Here is a 15,352-nt window from a genome sequence, read left to right on the forward strand (position 1 = left end):
GCACACAGCAGGTGCTCAATAAATGCTTGTTGAACTACTGATTCTTCCTCCTAACATTTTGGGGAGGCCCCAGGAGGGCGCACTTTCAGAAACCAGGTAACGGCCTCTTTAAAGCCCAGGGACTCCGGAGCCCCGCCCCACCAGCAGGTGATGTAATGGGAAAGAGACTTTCCCGCCCTCGTGCTCCTCGGGTCACGGAAGCAGGAAGTGACGTCACGCACGACAGCGGGCCCGCCAAAGGACTGTTTAAAAGCGGGGCGCACATGCGCACTCGCACAGCTATCCTCCGGCTAGGCTTCTCGGACTGGTGTGAAGATGGCGTTGCTGCGACCTCTGGACAAGCTGCCGACCCTGGATGTAGCCACCATCCTGGTAAGTCTGGGAGGCCCCAAGTCCTTTTCTCAGACTGCCCCCTCAGCCCTCAAACGCCCCATTCGTCCACTGACGGTCCCGCTTAGCTTGGCAGCTTCTCCCTGGGGAGCCGAGCCGGGTGAGGGGGGGGCAACATACTCATTGGAGGAGTTGGCGGTGTGGAGGCGGGAACAACTGACTCTAGGCCAATCATAGGAGCCCGCTTCTGAGCCACCCGCCAATTGGCACAGAGGAGCCGTTCTTGCTTTCTGATTGGCGGTCGAGAAGAAATCTCATTGTTTCATTCCCGCCCTCGTTCCCCCCATTTTCGCGGACTTGGTCGCTCCCGGGTGGGGGGTGGAGGGGGTGGTGGTGAATCTGGGAAGCATCTGGACGAATCCACTTGCACATGTCTGGGGGAGGAGAAGGGAAACGTGGGTTAATTACCCCTGGCTCTAATAGGAGAGCCCTCGGGTGCCGGTGATGCACACCTGGCACAGCCGTGGGTTTGGAGCTGTGTGACCACGGGGCAAGCCCCTTACTTCCTCTGGACCTCAGTTTCCCTCTCTGTAAAGTGAAGGTTTGGGACCCATCCAGTCCTGGCAAGTAAGTGCTGGGGATACAAAGACAACAGATGAGACAGTCCCTGCCCTTATTTAGGCAACAGGCATTTATTAAGCTCCAACTGTATGCCACTATTGTGCTAGTCTCTGGTTACAAAGACCTAGGGGGAAGCCAGTCCTGCCCTCAAGGATTCATTCTCCTGGGGGAAACAACACACTTGTCTATGGACAGTCTACGCTTGAGGTGTTCCCTGGGAGATGCTAGCAGAATCACATAGAAGGGGGCTGAGCTAGGTTGCGCAGTAGATAGAGCGCTGAGCTTGGAGTCAGGAAGACCTGAGTTCAAATCCAGCCTCAGACGCTTACTGGCTGTGTGACCCTGGGCAAGTCACTTCACCCTGCTTGCCTCAGTTTCCTCATCTGTAAAATGAGCTGGGCCAGGAAATGGCAAACCACTCCAGTGTCCATGCCAGGAAAACCCCAGATGGGGCCAGGAAGATTCGGACACCAATGCCCGGTCTATCGCTGTACCCAGCTGCGAGGGAGAGGTGCAGTCAGAGTCCTGCTGCAGGAGGAAGGATGGGGCCCTGGGGGCACGTGGCTGGGGGGAGGTGGGCGGGCAGCCCCAGTTCAGGGGAACCTCCTGGACTGTGGCACCACACGCCAGGCCTGCCGGGCATTGGCAGGTTCTGCCCCCAAAGGCCGGCCTGGAGTTCCTTCCGTGCATGGTGTGGGATCCGCAGCTAGCCGGCCCCCAGAGCAGGGAAGGCACTTGCCCAGGGTCACACGGCTCAGGGGGCTCCTGGCTCTAAGGGCTTTACATTTTCTACAGCACCAGGTTCTTTGCTGTTTGCAGATGCTTCTCTTCTAACCCCCATTGGGTGAAGGTCATGGAGTCCCATCTCCAGAGCCATCTCACCTGCTCCTCGTTTTACTGATTGGGGAAACTGAGGCCCAGAAAGGACAAGTAGCTTAGGATCCTAGGGCTGAATCTGGAAGGGACCTAAGAGGACAACTCCCCTCATTTCACAGATGGGGAAACTGAGGCATCCTGCCATGGGGAAGTGGCCAGGATCACATGGACCGTGAAAAGGCTAGGATTCTAACCCAAGCCCCAGGCCCCTCGTAGAAGATGCTCAGACAGGCTGGGGAGAGGCAAAGCCAGAACTCGGGTCCAGACCTGTACCGGTAGGCTGGCCAGCTTCGGGGAGCCTCTCGTCGGCCTGAGTCGTGACTCTGGCACCCTCAGCCCTTACGAGGCTGGGGGTAGGGGAGGTGGCCTCTGGAGGGTCTGGAGGCCGCCGCAGAGACCGCCTGGCCCACCCTCCTCATTTTCTGGATGGGAAGGGAAGGGACGTGGCCAGGGTCACCTGGCCCAGGGAGGCTGTGCCCAGGGCCTGAGCAGGTTCTTCTTCTGTCTGGGCAGCTGTTAGGTGCTGAGGAGACGCCTCTGGAGCAGTTGGGCACGGCCATCATCAAGGAATGCGAGGGCACTGCCAAGGTCCAGGTGTGAGTTGGCCAGGAGGGGGAAGCGGAGGGGTTTTCGGGAACCTCCACGGGCCCAGGCCTCTGGCCAGGCCGCCCCGGGGAGGTGAGCAGCAGGCCGGGGGTCCTGGGGGCTCTGCCGCCTCTCTCGAGGCGTGTGAAGGAAGGCCGCGGCCCGGCCCCCTGCAGCGCGTCCTTGGTCTGGTCCTTTTCCTGGCTTTGTCTTTCTGAGGGCCCTCTCCTTCCTTGGCGGCACTGAAGACAGAGTCTGGGGGACTTGGCTGTTCTCCTGGCATCCGCTGGAGCCCTCGGCCAAGCCGGCCTGGCCGTCGTCCCCGTCCCGTCGTCGCCGTCCTTTGGGATGCCGCCCGCGGCTGCCATCTCCGTCCGCGTGGCGTCTCTAAATCGGCTCGCCCTCCGTAGGCAGTGACGGAACGAGTAAGGCGTTTGTGAAGCACCTACTATGTGCTGAGCGCCTGCCCTCGGGTTCCAGCTGGCGGTCAGGCGGACGCGTGCCGGGGCACAGCAGATGGTCAGGCCTCATCCTTCCGTCATCGCCAGCGATGGAGCCGTGTCATTTTCTGTTGTCAACTTGTTGGCTGGGAATAGAGGAGCGCCGCCCCGGGGACTGTGGTCAGGGAAGTGTTACAAACCTGTTATTGGGGTTCGACTCCTGAGAGGTTTTCCTGTGTTTGGAGCCTGGCGCCCAGCCCAGGCCGCGCCCTGCAGGACCGTCCTCGCGTGGCCGGCTCGGACCCCGGGCCGTCGTCCCCTCTGCGGAGGGGGTGGTGGCCGGCACCCGGCTGGTGCCCGAGCTGACCTTGGCATTGCTTGTTTCACTTCCAGGCACGTGGCCTCCTGTCTCCCTCTGCCCACCGACAGGGAATGCTTCCGGCCCCGCATCGACCTCATCGTGTTTGTCCTTAGCCTCCACAGCAAATATAGGTAAGCACAGGGGTGGGGGGTGGTCCTGGGGCCTTCTCTGGGAGCTGGGCGGAGGGCCTCGCGGTGAGCTGTGGCAGCTTCGGTCTCCAGTAACTCCCTCTGGCAGCCCCGTCCTGTGCTCCGTGCCGGAGCGAGGCTGGCTCCGCGTCAGCCGCTCTAGGGGTGGTCTCACCCGGGCCTCGATGGACCCCCTTCCCTGCTTCCTCCCGCTGCAGGGGGACAGCCGGGCTATGGGCACTTCTCCTTTGAGCCCGTCTCCAAAAGTGCCCTGAGATCTGCTCGTCTGCCGCAGAGCCCATCCCCCCAGCCCCAGCTACCACGAAGGCCGCCTTCCCACAAGGCAGCCTTCATCCCCCAGGCTAGCCTTCCTGCACCCCAGCTGGACAATCTGCAGGGGTTCCCGTTGTTGAGAGGGGGCGTGGCCCCAAGAAGCCCCTCTGTAGCGTCCAGAGGCCTGAGTTCGAGCCCCCACTCCGGGACCTCGGACTCCTAACGTGGCCTCTCGAGGTCTGGAGTGTGGTGCTCCTGCCCCACAGGTCACCGTCCCCCTGGGGAGGGTCAGATGGAATGAACGTCTGTACAGCGTCGTGCCCTGGGCCGGGAGAGCTGTGACCTTGGCATTCGGGGCCCTTCGGGGATGCCTGCCGGTCTGAGGGGCTCGAGGTGGGCCCTTGCAGGAGTTCATCACGAGAAGTCCACCCCCTGTGCCGGAGGCCTTCCCTGCCGTGTCACATCCAGCACCTCCGTCTTTCATTTGATGTCTGGCGGTTCCTCCTCTTCTCCCAGGTGCCTCCCCATTGGTCTCCAGCTGTTTAAGGCCAAACTCAAAGGCTCCTGGGAAGCCTCCCTTCTTCTCGCCAGCTGGCAGCGACCTCTTGCTCCTCGGAGCGCACAGAGCCCTTTGAACCTTTCCTGTGTACTTCATGGGGACTGTTGATTGAGGGATCCATCTCCCATCACCAGGCCTTTGCACAGGCTGTCCCCCATGCCTGGCACGCCCTCCCTCCTCACCTCTGCTCCTTGGAATCCCTCACTTCCTCAAAAGCCTCGCTCAAGGGCAATGTTCTCCTTGAGGACTTGGAACCCTCCCCCTCCCCCCCAAATTACTTGGTCTTTCTCTTGCACATTCTCAGATGTCCATACGTCATCTCCTTGACAGAAGGGCGTGACTAAGCTCCTTAAAGGCAGGGGCCGTTTCATTTTTGGCTGTGTTTGCCCAGTGCCTGGTACAGAGTGGTGCTTAATCAATGCTCACTGATTGACTGACCATCTACTCCAACCCCCTAGTTCTTTTTTTTTCCTTTTTAAAAAAAATTAACTAATTTTTGGTTTTCAACAATCACTTCCATCAGCTTTTGAGTTTTAAGTTTTCCTCCCCCCTTCCTCCCCACCACCCTCCCCAAGATGGCACACGATCTGATGTAAGCTGTACACATACATTCCATTAAACATATTTTCACATTAGTCATGTTGTAAGTAAGAATTAGAACCAATAGGAGGAACCATCACAAAGAGGAAACAAAACTCAACAGAAGAGAAAAAAAAATAACAGTTCGACTTCCATAGTTCTTTCTCTGGGTGTGGATGGCATTTTCCATCATGAGGCCTTTGGAGATGTCTTAGATCCTTGCATTGCTGAGAAGGGCTAAGTCTATCAACATTAGTCATCACACAACGTGCTGTTACTGTGTACAACGTTCTCCTGGTTCTGCTCTCTTCACTTAGCATCTGTCCATACAAGTCTTTCCAGGTTTTTCTGAAGTCAGTCTGTTCATCATTTCTTATAGCACAATAATATTCCATTACATTCATATACCACAACTTGTTCAGCCATTCCCCAGTGGGTGGGCATCCTCTCAATTTCCAATTCTTTGCCACCACAAAAAGAGCTGCTATGAATATTTTTGTGCATGTGGGTCCTTTTCCCATTTGTGTGATCTCTTTGGGATATAGCCCTAGAAGTGCTATTGTTGGATCAAAGGGTATGCACATTTTTGTAGCCCTTTGGGCATAGTTCCAAATTACTCTCCAAAATGGTTGAATCATTTCACAACTCCACCAACAATGCATTAGTGTTCCAATTTTCCCACATCTCCAACATTTATCATTTTCCTGTTTTGTCATGTTGGCCAATGTGATAGGTGTGATGTGGTACGTCAGAGTTGTTTTGATTTGCATTTCTCTAATCAGTAGTGATTTAGAGCATTTTTTCATGTGACTATAGATGGCTTTAATTTCTTTATCTGAGAACTGTCTGTTCATATCCTTTAACCATTTATCAATTGGGGAATGACTTGTATTCTTATACATTTGACTTAGTTCTCTATATTTTAGAAATGAGGCCCTTATCAGAGACACTGGTTGTAAAAATTCTTTCCCAGTTTTCTGCTTCCCTCCTAATCTTGGTTGCATTGGCTTTGTTTGTGTAGAAACTTTTCAGTTTAATGTAATCAAAATTATCCATTTTGCATTTCATAATGGTCTCTGTCTCCTGTTTGGTCATAAATTCTTCTGTTCTCCATAAATCTGACAGGTAAACTATTCCTTGCTCTCCCAGTTTGCTTATAGTACCGGCCTTTATATCTAAATCAGGAACCCATTTTGACTTTTTTGGTATACGGTGTGAGACTTTGGTCTATGCCTAGTTTCTGCCATGCTCTTTTCCAGTTTTCCCAGCAGTTTTTGTTAAATAGTGAGCTCTTATCCCAGAAGCTGGGTTCTTTGGGTTTATCAAATAGTAGGTTACTATCGTCACTGACCACTATGTCTTGCATACCTAACCTATTCCACTGATCCACCGCTCTGTTTCTTAGCCAGGACCAAGCAGTTTTGATGATTGCTGCTTTATAATATAAGATCTGGAGTGGCTCGGTCACCTTCCCCTGCATTTCTTTTCATTAGATCCCTTGATATTCTGGACCTTCTGATCTTCCAGATGAATCTTGTTATTATATTTTCTAGCTCTATAAAATAAGTCTTTGGCAGTTTGATTGGTATGGCACTGAATAAGGAAATTAGCTTAGGTAGAATTGTCATTGTTGTTATATTAGCTCAGCCTATCCATGAACAACTGATGTTTTTCCACTTACTTAGATCTGACTTTATTTGCCTGAAAAGTGTTTTGTGATTGGGTTCCGATAGTGCCTGGGCCAACCCCCTCATCCTGCCCAGGAAGGAGGAACCAGTGATTACCGCATGGGGGCTGGGCCCTGACCCCGCGGCCCCTCCTGGGGCAGCCTCGGGGGACGGCCTGGGTAAGAGTGGCTCCTGGGTCTCCTGACCGCTCTCCCTTTCTCTGCCCCACCCAGCCTGAGGACTGTGGAGGCGTCCCTGCCTCATGTGGACGCTCGCTTCTTCCTGGGGAAGGTGTGCTTCCTGGTCACTGGAGGTAGGCGGTGCCGTGTTGGGCTGGAAGGGGCCCCAGAGAGCAGTGAGGCTGACCCTCCTTTTACGGGGCTCGGGGAGCAGCTTAGTCGTGATAGCGCAGGCAGCAAGCATCAGAGGCCTGAATTTGAACCCAGAGCCTGGGACTTCAGGGCCAGAATCCTTTCCACTATACCACCTTTCCTCCCTTCATCTGTTTGCTTCCTGTCTCCCACATCTGTTGAAGGGTTCTAGACGTTCCAGTCCAGCCCCCCTGAAGTCTAGGGCCTCTCTGTGCTGGCTTCATTATGTTATTGGGGTCGTGGTGTGAATTGTCTGCCCTGACTCCATTCAGACAAGGCTTTCCCGGCTTCTCCGGTCCCTCTTGTCCTGCTCCCAATGGTGCTCACGCCCCTCCTACCCCTACCCCGGCTGGCGGGGGTGGGTTAGCTGCTCTCCGCACTGACCACGTCCTATCTGCCCTTTCTAGTCAGAAAAGAGCCAAACACCAGCATCCACATGGACGCCGTCCGGAAAATGGCCACCGCCTACCACAGCCCTCTTCTCTTCGGTGACCTCGAGGTGAGGACCCCTGGTGCCCCGTGGCCCAGGCTTGGACTCAGACCAGCGTCTGCCGGGCACACCACCAAGAAGGGAGGGGGGAGGAGCTGGGACCTTGACAGCGGGGGTGCCTTCTGCCCTCCCATGGGTTGGCACACTGTACAAGTCCCAGAGAAGTCAGGTGAGCGCGCAGGAGGGAGGGCCCAGGCAGCCTCCCTTGCCTCCCTCTGGTAGGCCATGAACTCTCCCCTGGGGGCCAAGGCCTCTTCTCAAACAGATGGGTCAGTGCCTGGGGCTCCCGGGGCAAGCCCCTGCAGTCCCCCTCCTTGACCTCATCCAGCCAGTGGTTCACAGGAGGCTGCCTGGGCCCTTCCTCCTGCCTGGCTGGTGAAGGCACAGGATGCGTTTGAGGGGAGGGACTGGGGCTGAGCCCTGACATGGTCCTTGCTGTGTTCAGGGCATGGCCTGGGCCGAGGCTGCCCGTCCGCCTTGTGGCCCCCTCAGTGCTGCCGCTTTGGTCAGGCTACTTCCTCTGGCCATCCCTGGTGTCCTGGGGGAAGGCAGCCTCTCCGGGAACTCGCCCTGAGGCAGTGGGTCAGCCTTCCCTGGGCCAGGCTCATGCCAAGTGCTGGGGGCACAAAGAAAGACAAAGGCTGCCCCTCCCTCAGGAGCCCACAGGTGATGGGTCTGAGGAAGCAGGAAGCGACCTGAGGGCAGGGCCTGGTGGAAGGATTTCAGTCCAGCCCAACCCCTCCAGCCCCCGCCCAGAGGAGCGTCTGCTCCAGGGACCACCCCCCGGGCCCCTCCCCCTTGGGGACACTTGGCCCTCTGGGCTGGTTTTGCCTCAGTTGGCCTCTGCTGCCACGTCTGCCCTGGGTCCACGCAGAACAAGGCCAGTTCTTCCTCCACTGATGTCTAGTCTGACCCACCCCCCCCTTTTACAGGGGAGGAAATGATGTGAGGAGAGGAAGTGCCTGGCCCTGGCTCTCCCCCCATCGGGGGAGGGGAGCGTGGTGGCACAGACCCAGGTGCTCCGGGCCGCCCAGGCTAACCCTGACCACATCCTGCCTTTGATTCTGAGGCTGGCTGGCTTAGAGGGCAGGGGAGCAGCCTGGGCGTCATCCTAGCTGCGTGACCCTGGCTCTCGGTTTCTTTTTCTGAGCCGGGTGCCAGCCTGTGATCTCTGGGGTGGTTGTGAGGCTCTGACGGAAGAATGGCCGCTGGGACATCTTGAGGTCCCCGAGAGACGCGCGTGGTCCTCCTGTCCCAGCGCATTGTCTCTTCGACTATGCTGGAGGCTCCGTCCTCCTGGTGCCTGGCACGTTCTAGGTGCCACCCCATTAATGGTCATGAGAGCTGGAAGGGCCCAGGGTCGCATGGCGTCAGTGAATTGTCCATCAGTCACCAGCCTCTGCTGACTCAACCGGATTGGTGCCCAGTGCCCACCAGCCTGGCCGCCTCCAGCTGGAGCCTCGGACCCTCACCAGCTCAGCTGATACTCTCAGCACTTGGGTTCCACTGGTCCAGCTCAGGGTCCCCTGAAGGCCGTGACAAGACTGTGGGATGTTGGGAGGTTATTGATAACAACCCTCATGATTGTGACTGGCCTTAACTACTCCTGCTGCCCACCCTTTGCCCTCCCCCCCCCCCCCGACACAGCTGGGAGGCCTGAGCCCCCCAGGGTACGGGGTCGGGCTCCTGGGCCCTGGGCTCTGCTGGCCAGCGCTGACTTGGAATCACGGGACAGAGGAAGGAGGGGCTGCCGAGTGGGCACCGTGGGAGGGGGCTAGATTGAGGTCCAGTTCTGGCTCAGCGTGGCCACGCCCCCTCCCCGGCCTCCCACTGAGCTGGGCCGCCCCAAGGGGAGTCATTCTTTCTGTGCCCACTAGGTGGCAGGGCAGGCAAAGAAAGACCCGGCCTGCTGCTCCTTGCCCCAGGGGGAGTGACTGACAAAGAAACCCCTGGTCCTCCCTCAGACCCTTAGGACACTGGAGATGGAGTGGGGAGGGGCCTCCGAGGCCAGCCGTCCAGCCCTCTCATTTTACAGAGCCCTGCGGAGGAGAGATTTGACCCCAGCTTCTCTGACCCCCGGGCACTTTCCATTCCTCCTTCCCCAGCCCCATCCAAGCGACCAGACGTCTCCTCCCTGAGCATCCCCTCTGTTCCTGGTGGTCATGCCAGGGTCTGAGTAACGGTCTGGGTCCTGTTCAGAGGCCCAGAGAGGGGAAGCCGTTTCCCGAGGTGACCCAACAGGTTCTGAGCAGGGCTCCCGACCCCGTTAGTGTTTGGTGAGCCGCCAGGTACGAGGTGGCAGCTTTAGGCCCTGGCCTCAGTCGGTCTTCTCTGCAAGCCTCCCTTTCCTCCTCTGTAGTTGGGAGGGATGAACCCTGCCCTGCTGGCCCTGCAGGGCTGAAGTGGGAGGGGGGAGGGAAGGACCATGGACAGCACTGGGGCCTCCCAGAGTTCTCCTTTCTGTTTCTCTGCATCCCAGTGAGAAAGCCTGGGGCCAGACACACACCAGCCCTGCCACTTTGGGCAGGCAGTTAGCCTTTGGGGGCCTCGGGTTCCTCGTCTGTCAATGGGTATAATCTGGCTGGTTTGCCTGAAGATTGACTTTGTAAACTGTCCTGGCGCTCTTCAGGAATGGAGCAGTTTTGTTCCTGAAAGGTGTGAGTCATGGGCTTGTCAGTTGAACCCTATTTTAAATCCACTCGTGGGGGCTCAGTGTTTAAGTGAACCCTGCGGGGGAAGAGGCCTTTGTGATGCTAATAACCTCTCCCCCAGATGGTTGGTAGACCTGGCGCTGCTTAAAGACGGGCGCCCTGGAGTTTGAAATCTTGGTGAGCATAAGTCTAGGCTAAATTCTGACCCGTGAATGGAATGGGGCCGTCGTGTATAGAGTTTGGGGTGATGGGCGAGGGCTCACCAAAGCCAGCACTCTGTGTGTGTGGGGGGGGGGGGTTTTTGGTAGGGGGGGGAGGAAGGTGGAAGACAGGCCGAGCCCCTGTCCCGGGGGGGGGGGGGGACTTCCCCCGTGTTTGTTCAATGAATGACTGTTGGGCTTTAGGAAGGACAGGTCCAGCCTCCCTTCCCCCCAGTGATGTTTCTTATTCTCTGTCCTCTCTTGCAGGTGGAATGCTTCCGGGCCTCAGTGGCCCAGCGCCTCATTCAGATTCTGCAGATCTGTGCGGGCCATGTGCCCGGCCTGTCGGCCCTGAACCTGCTGTCCATGATGAAGCCGTGCCTGGAGCTGACCATGCAGGAGACGTGACTGAGCTCTCCCCCAGAGACACGTCCAGACTGACCTCTGTGGGGCGGAGGCCACCTGTCTCATGTCCTGCTGGGGGGGAGCTGCCTGGGAATCTGCCCCCTTCCCTGGGCCATCTTGAATGTTGTTATTTTGAGGAATTAGGCTTAATTAAAAATGAACCACCACGAAAGCACCTCTTGCCCAATCCTCTCCTTTGCAGCCCCACTGTTCTGTGACCTTGGTGTCCTCGGTCCCATGGGAAGCATTTCCCTGACAGAAAACCCCTCCCATTCTGTATGGCAGCCGACCTAATAGTTTAATATGGAGCAAAAAGCAAAAAAAAAAGTGCCATCACCTTCAGTCTAAAAAGAGTGAGAAAGTAGGTCTCGAAGGGCTGGACCAGGCCTGAGCTCTGAGTGGGGCCTGAGGATGGAGGACATTCTCTAAGACAAAAAGGTGGAGGCAGAAAACGTGTGGGTGCCTGCAAGGTGGGGGGGAGGGTTCCAGTCAGATCCCACCAATAAAAGCCTGACATTGGAGCCCACAGAGAAGGGACAGTCATAACCCCAAGAGCTCCTCGGAAGGAGGCGTTCTCCAGGCAGGGAATGGTTTTCAAGAGAAGATTCCCAAACTTTGATCAGTGTCCAGAAGAAAACAGAAAAAAGGCTAGAAAGAATTGCAGACCAGCAGAATGGCTGGGGCCTTAATGTGTTGAATTTCATTCTGGCAAAACTGTTGTTTTGTTAATGAAATGACAGAAAATTGTTAGTATGGATTGCCTAAACCTGTAGTCATGACGAAGTCAAAATTCCAGTAATGTCCCATGCTCCTACCCCTCAGATAATGAGATTAGGTGGAGCTGAACCACACCCCCATCCCCCCATCCTGAGATCTTGCCTCATGGGGGAGCCCAGCTGGCTCTCAGCTTCTCAGGTCATTGCCCACTTCCATTGGGATTTGTGACGGGCAAACCAGCCAGAATGAAGTGGCTGTCCTTGCTCCGATTGCCCAGGGCCGCTGGGCTCTTGTGACCTGGCCTTGTTACCTCGAGCTCCTCGCCCCCACCAGAAACTATAAACACTTTTTCCTGGGTCTCTTTGGTTGGGAAATTCACTGGCTATCCCCCAGGCTGGCAGATCTGCTGCCCTGTGATCTCAATTAAAGACGATTTATTCCTCAACTCACGGCTTTGGTTTATTTCAGGACCTGATAATTCCATACTTGAAAAGGGAGCTGGGCAGAATTGGGATCTGCAGTTTCACGTACAACCCTCTTTCTGTTCTGTGTACATTTGATTTGGTGTTTGTTATTTTCAGAAAACAAATTTTAAAAAATTCTTAAATTTGCAAACTAGAAATGAGCTCATGAGAATGTGTTCCAAATGATGACTGGGAAGAGAAATGAGGCCTCACCTGGCACCAGGCACATTAATACTGATGCCAAAGGATGGGAGCAGCCAATGTTGGAGGTGCTTGGGGGCGGGGGACTGGGAAGTCCAACAGTTGTGGGTTTTGCTTATTAAGGGATCCATGCCCTATGACCTAGCAATCCCACAACTGGACTTAGAACCTCCAAGAAGTCAGGTCCAGCCTAGAGCGAAGTATACATAGTGATGCCCTTTGTGGTAGCAAAGAATTACAAACTGTGCCCCTCAATTGGGGAATGGCCCCAAAACCAGGGAACAGGAACGTAGAAGAATGTTACTGTGTTTTGAGAAATGGGGACCCTGAGGAATGTGGAGAAACCCTGAAGATGGGTAGAAACAAATGCAAATGGAAAGGAGCAGAAAGCCAAGCCAGAGGCCCATTCTGTAGTCACGTAAATCAGCAGATCCCTGGAAAGAAGCTGAGCTCTGAGTGATGGAAAAGCCAACGAAGGCCCCTGAGGAGAGAGGAGGCTTCGAACCTCCCCGTCCTCCCATGGGGGGATTGCTCTTGGAGGGGGCAGAAGATTGTGGGCTGATCGATATGTCTGTCTATCCTGGTTTTGCCTGATGGTCACCAGGGAGGGCTGGGTCTAGGGGGGTGGATGGGGAATGAGCTGGAGGGAGAGGCATCAGGAAACTATTTTAATAGCTCCTCAGTCCCAGGAACCGAAAGAAATGTCAGCAGCCGCTCGTCTGTCATCCGCCAAAGCCCTGGTGAACTGTGTGGATGCAGCAGAAAGCTACTCTTGAGGTTTCCTCTGTAATCGCCTGCCAGCCTCTCTCGGCCCGAGTCTGTGCTCCAGCTAGATGGCACATCTATACTGAGGATCTGGTGGGGAGGGAGAGATGCCTGGCTGCTTCCTCCGGCTTCCCACCAGCCCCTTCCCGGCTCTTGCCTTTCTAGGCTATTTGTCCCTGGGTGCCTGTCACCCTCCATGGTGGGAGAGCTTAATTTTCAGACACTTCCCCCAGAGGAAGTGAGGCCCACTGAAGAGCTGGCCCGGGGGTCTCGTTGGGGACTGTCGGCAGCCCTGGAAGAGCCCAGCTCAGCTCCACTCTCCAGATGCCCTCACTAGCTTGGGAATAGGGAGGCAGCCCTGTGCCAGGCTCTGCTGGCTCCTGTGCCAACAGCCCACAGCCTTCACATCCTCTCTGGCTGCTCGGCTCCCCCGAGGCCCCGGGGGTGAGAAGGGCGGGAGCAGACCCCTTCTGAACAGCCTCATTGTGCTGGGCTGGCCTCTATCTCTGACCCAGGGGCTGCCAACCAGACACCCAGACAGTGTCCAGTGTCTACTAGGAGCTGCTCAACAGAAAGCAACCCCCAAAGGGCCGGGCCTCTCAGGTTTGGGACAGCCTGCCCAGGAGTCCCCTTGACCTGGAAATAAGGGAAGGACCTGATGCCCTCTAACATTCACAGCTGCCCATTGGCTTCCCCAGGCCAGGGCTGCCTCTGGCACAGCGCTGGCTCAGGAGTGGCAGGACCCGGGTTCAAATCCTGCTTCTGCCACTTATTGCTTGGGTGACCTTGAGCGAGTCACTTCATCTCTCTGGGTCTCAGTTTCCTCATCTGTAAAACTAGGAGTCTGGACTGGCAGCTTCTGAAGTTCCTTCTGGTATCAGATTCATCGATCAGCCAGAATGCCTCCTATGTGCCAGGTGCTGGGACCCCATCTCAGCAGAGAAGACTGCTTTGCCTGAGCCAGGGGGAGTGGGCAGCAGTTCTGGGATTTGAATCCGGGTCCTGTTGGCTCCAGTTCCCACCACACATCCCTTTCTCGGTGGGCGGAGCCCTCTCCTAGGGCCGTGGAAGAGCGAAAATCTAAATGAGAAAATGGTTCCTGCCTCCATTTAGTTTACGGTCTCTAGAGTAAGGTGACAACCCTGGCATACAGTAGGTACTTAATAGATGCTCTTTGATTCAGGGCCTACTAGGTGCTAGATAACTGAGCTGGGCCCTGGAATGCTGCCTCCGTGCAGCCCCCAGGGGATGTCCAGCTCAATCTCGGGCACCAATGGCCAGGTCCACCCCCAAAGGCCACTGTCCCAAGCGGGCCCACACAGAGGGCTACTGCCCCAGGATAGGGGCTCCCCTGGGTGCTGCTGTGATGATTCAGGGCCACTCTGGAATTGTTCAAGGGGGCCCCTGACTGTCTGTCCAGTTAGAAACTCTTCCCTGAGGGGGCCCAACCTGGAGAGACACTCACAGATTTAGAGCTGGCAGGGACCTTGGAGACCACTTAGTTCAACTTCCTCATTCTACAGAGGGGGAAACTGAGGCCCAGAGAGGCAAGGTGACTGGTTCAAGGTCACGTAGGTGGCCTAGAGGTATAGCTGGGATTTGACTTCAGACCCTCTAGCTCCAAATTCAGCATTCTCTACTGCTCTACACTGCCCCTTCTGACCAGCCGTTGGCCCCATGCCTTCATTATGTGGAGTCAGGGTTATTAGCCCAAGTGACTTTGCAGACTTTCCTTCTCCTGCTTGCTGGGGATGAGAATCTTTTCTGTGCAGCGATTATACCTTGTACATTCTAGATGTGCCCCAGGGAAGGACGTGTGGTGGCAAACTGAGGCAGGGAGGTAAGACTGCTAAGGCAGGAGCGGGCACTGTGTGTCTAAGGCAACAGCCAGTGGGCACAGGGCCCAGAGAACATTTGGATACTGCCTTCAGTGCTCCAATGCACCATCGGATCTGCCCCTCCTTGTGGGCAAACCACAGCCCGCCTCAGCCTTCTCGTAGGTGAAGCTCTCGTCTGTCCACTCCACGTGCTGGCAGCCGACCGAGACTTCCCTGGGCACCAGCATAGCTTGGGAAGCCTCTCCCCTCCACACATGTGAGCAAGCATAGGTATGGGCTCCCCTCCTGTTCCAGAAGCAAGTCTTGGGGGCTTTGTCCTCTGCTCCTGGAGAAGGAGTTATCGGCGGTCAGACCACCTACCGTCCCTATGGGTGATCTTCAGTTCTGATTCTTTGGAAATTGTGGTTTGCAGCTATAGGGCGTCACTGGAAAAAACATCCACATCACTTCTCTGTCACTGACCGTAAAGACCTCCTCGTCTTCCTCGTCTTCCTCCTCCTCCTCCTCCTTTTCTAACTTCTAACTTTACCCCCTTTCTCCTCCACCTTCTCCCCTTGCACCGTCACCATCTTGGCAGAACTGGGAGGGAGCCCCCAACCCTACCAATGACTGAGGGCACGAGCCGAGCCTGCCTCCTCCAAGGTGTTTCTCTTTTGCCTTGTTCCAACCACAGTGCGCATCTTCCTTGGACTGACGGACTCCACATTTGAGGGTTGGTTGTTTTTTGCCCCTTGAAAAAAATTTGCAAGATAAATGACGTTTGCTCTCTGTCTCTTCCTTGATGTCTCTCTCCCCCTTTACCTTTCTTCTTATCTTTTTCTTCTGTTTCTT

At 55.9% G+C, this 15,352-nt stretch overlaps 1 protein-coding gene across 1 annotated transcript; it reads left to right on the forward strand.

Annotated features, from left to right (window-relative positions):
• The first annotated feature begins 242 nt into the window (after positions 1 to 242).
• On the forward strand, positions 243 to 11,698 carry CENPM (centromere protein M). Its single transcript, XM_027874003.1, has 6 exons — positions 243 to 372; positions 2,341 to 2,423; positions 3,246 to 3,344; positions 6,653 to 6,732; positions 7,198 to 7,289; positions 10,399 to 11,698. The coding sequence occupies exons 1-6, from the start codon at positions 316 to 318 to the stop codon at positions 10,537 to 10,539; spliced, it is 552 nt and encodes a 183-aa protein (XP_027729804.1). The 5' UTR covers positions 243 to 315; the 3' UTR covers positions 10,540 to 11,698.
• Positions 11,699 to 15,352: the final 3,654 nt, after the last annotated feature.

The sequence above is a fragment of the Vombatus ursinus genome, unplaced genomic scaffold (assembly GCF_900497805.2).
Source record: "Vombatus ursinus unplaced genomic scaffold, bare-nosed wombat genome assembly UNPS02003292.1, whole genome shotgun sequence".
Classification (NCBI taxonomy): Eukaryota; Metazoa; Chordata; class Mammalia; order Diprotodontia; family Vombatidae; genus Vombatus; species Vombatus ursinus.

Excerpts from the sequence above, each read along its gene's own strand:
- CENPM (XM_027874003.1), top strand. The coding sequence starts at position 316 with ATGGCGTTGCTGCGACCTCTGGACAAGCTGCCGACCCTGGATGTAGCC. Across the intron at positions 373-2,340 it reads TGGATGTAGCCACCATCCTG|CTGTTAGGTGCTGAGGAGAC; the intron begins GTAAGTCTGGGA and ends CTGTCTGGGCAG. Across the intron at positions 3,345-6,652 it reads AGCCTCCACAGCAAATATAG|CCTGAGGACTGTGGAGGCGT; the intron begins GTAAGCACAGGG and ends TGCCCCACCCAG.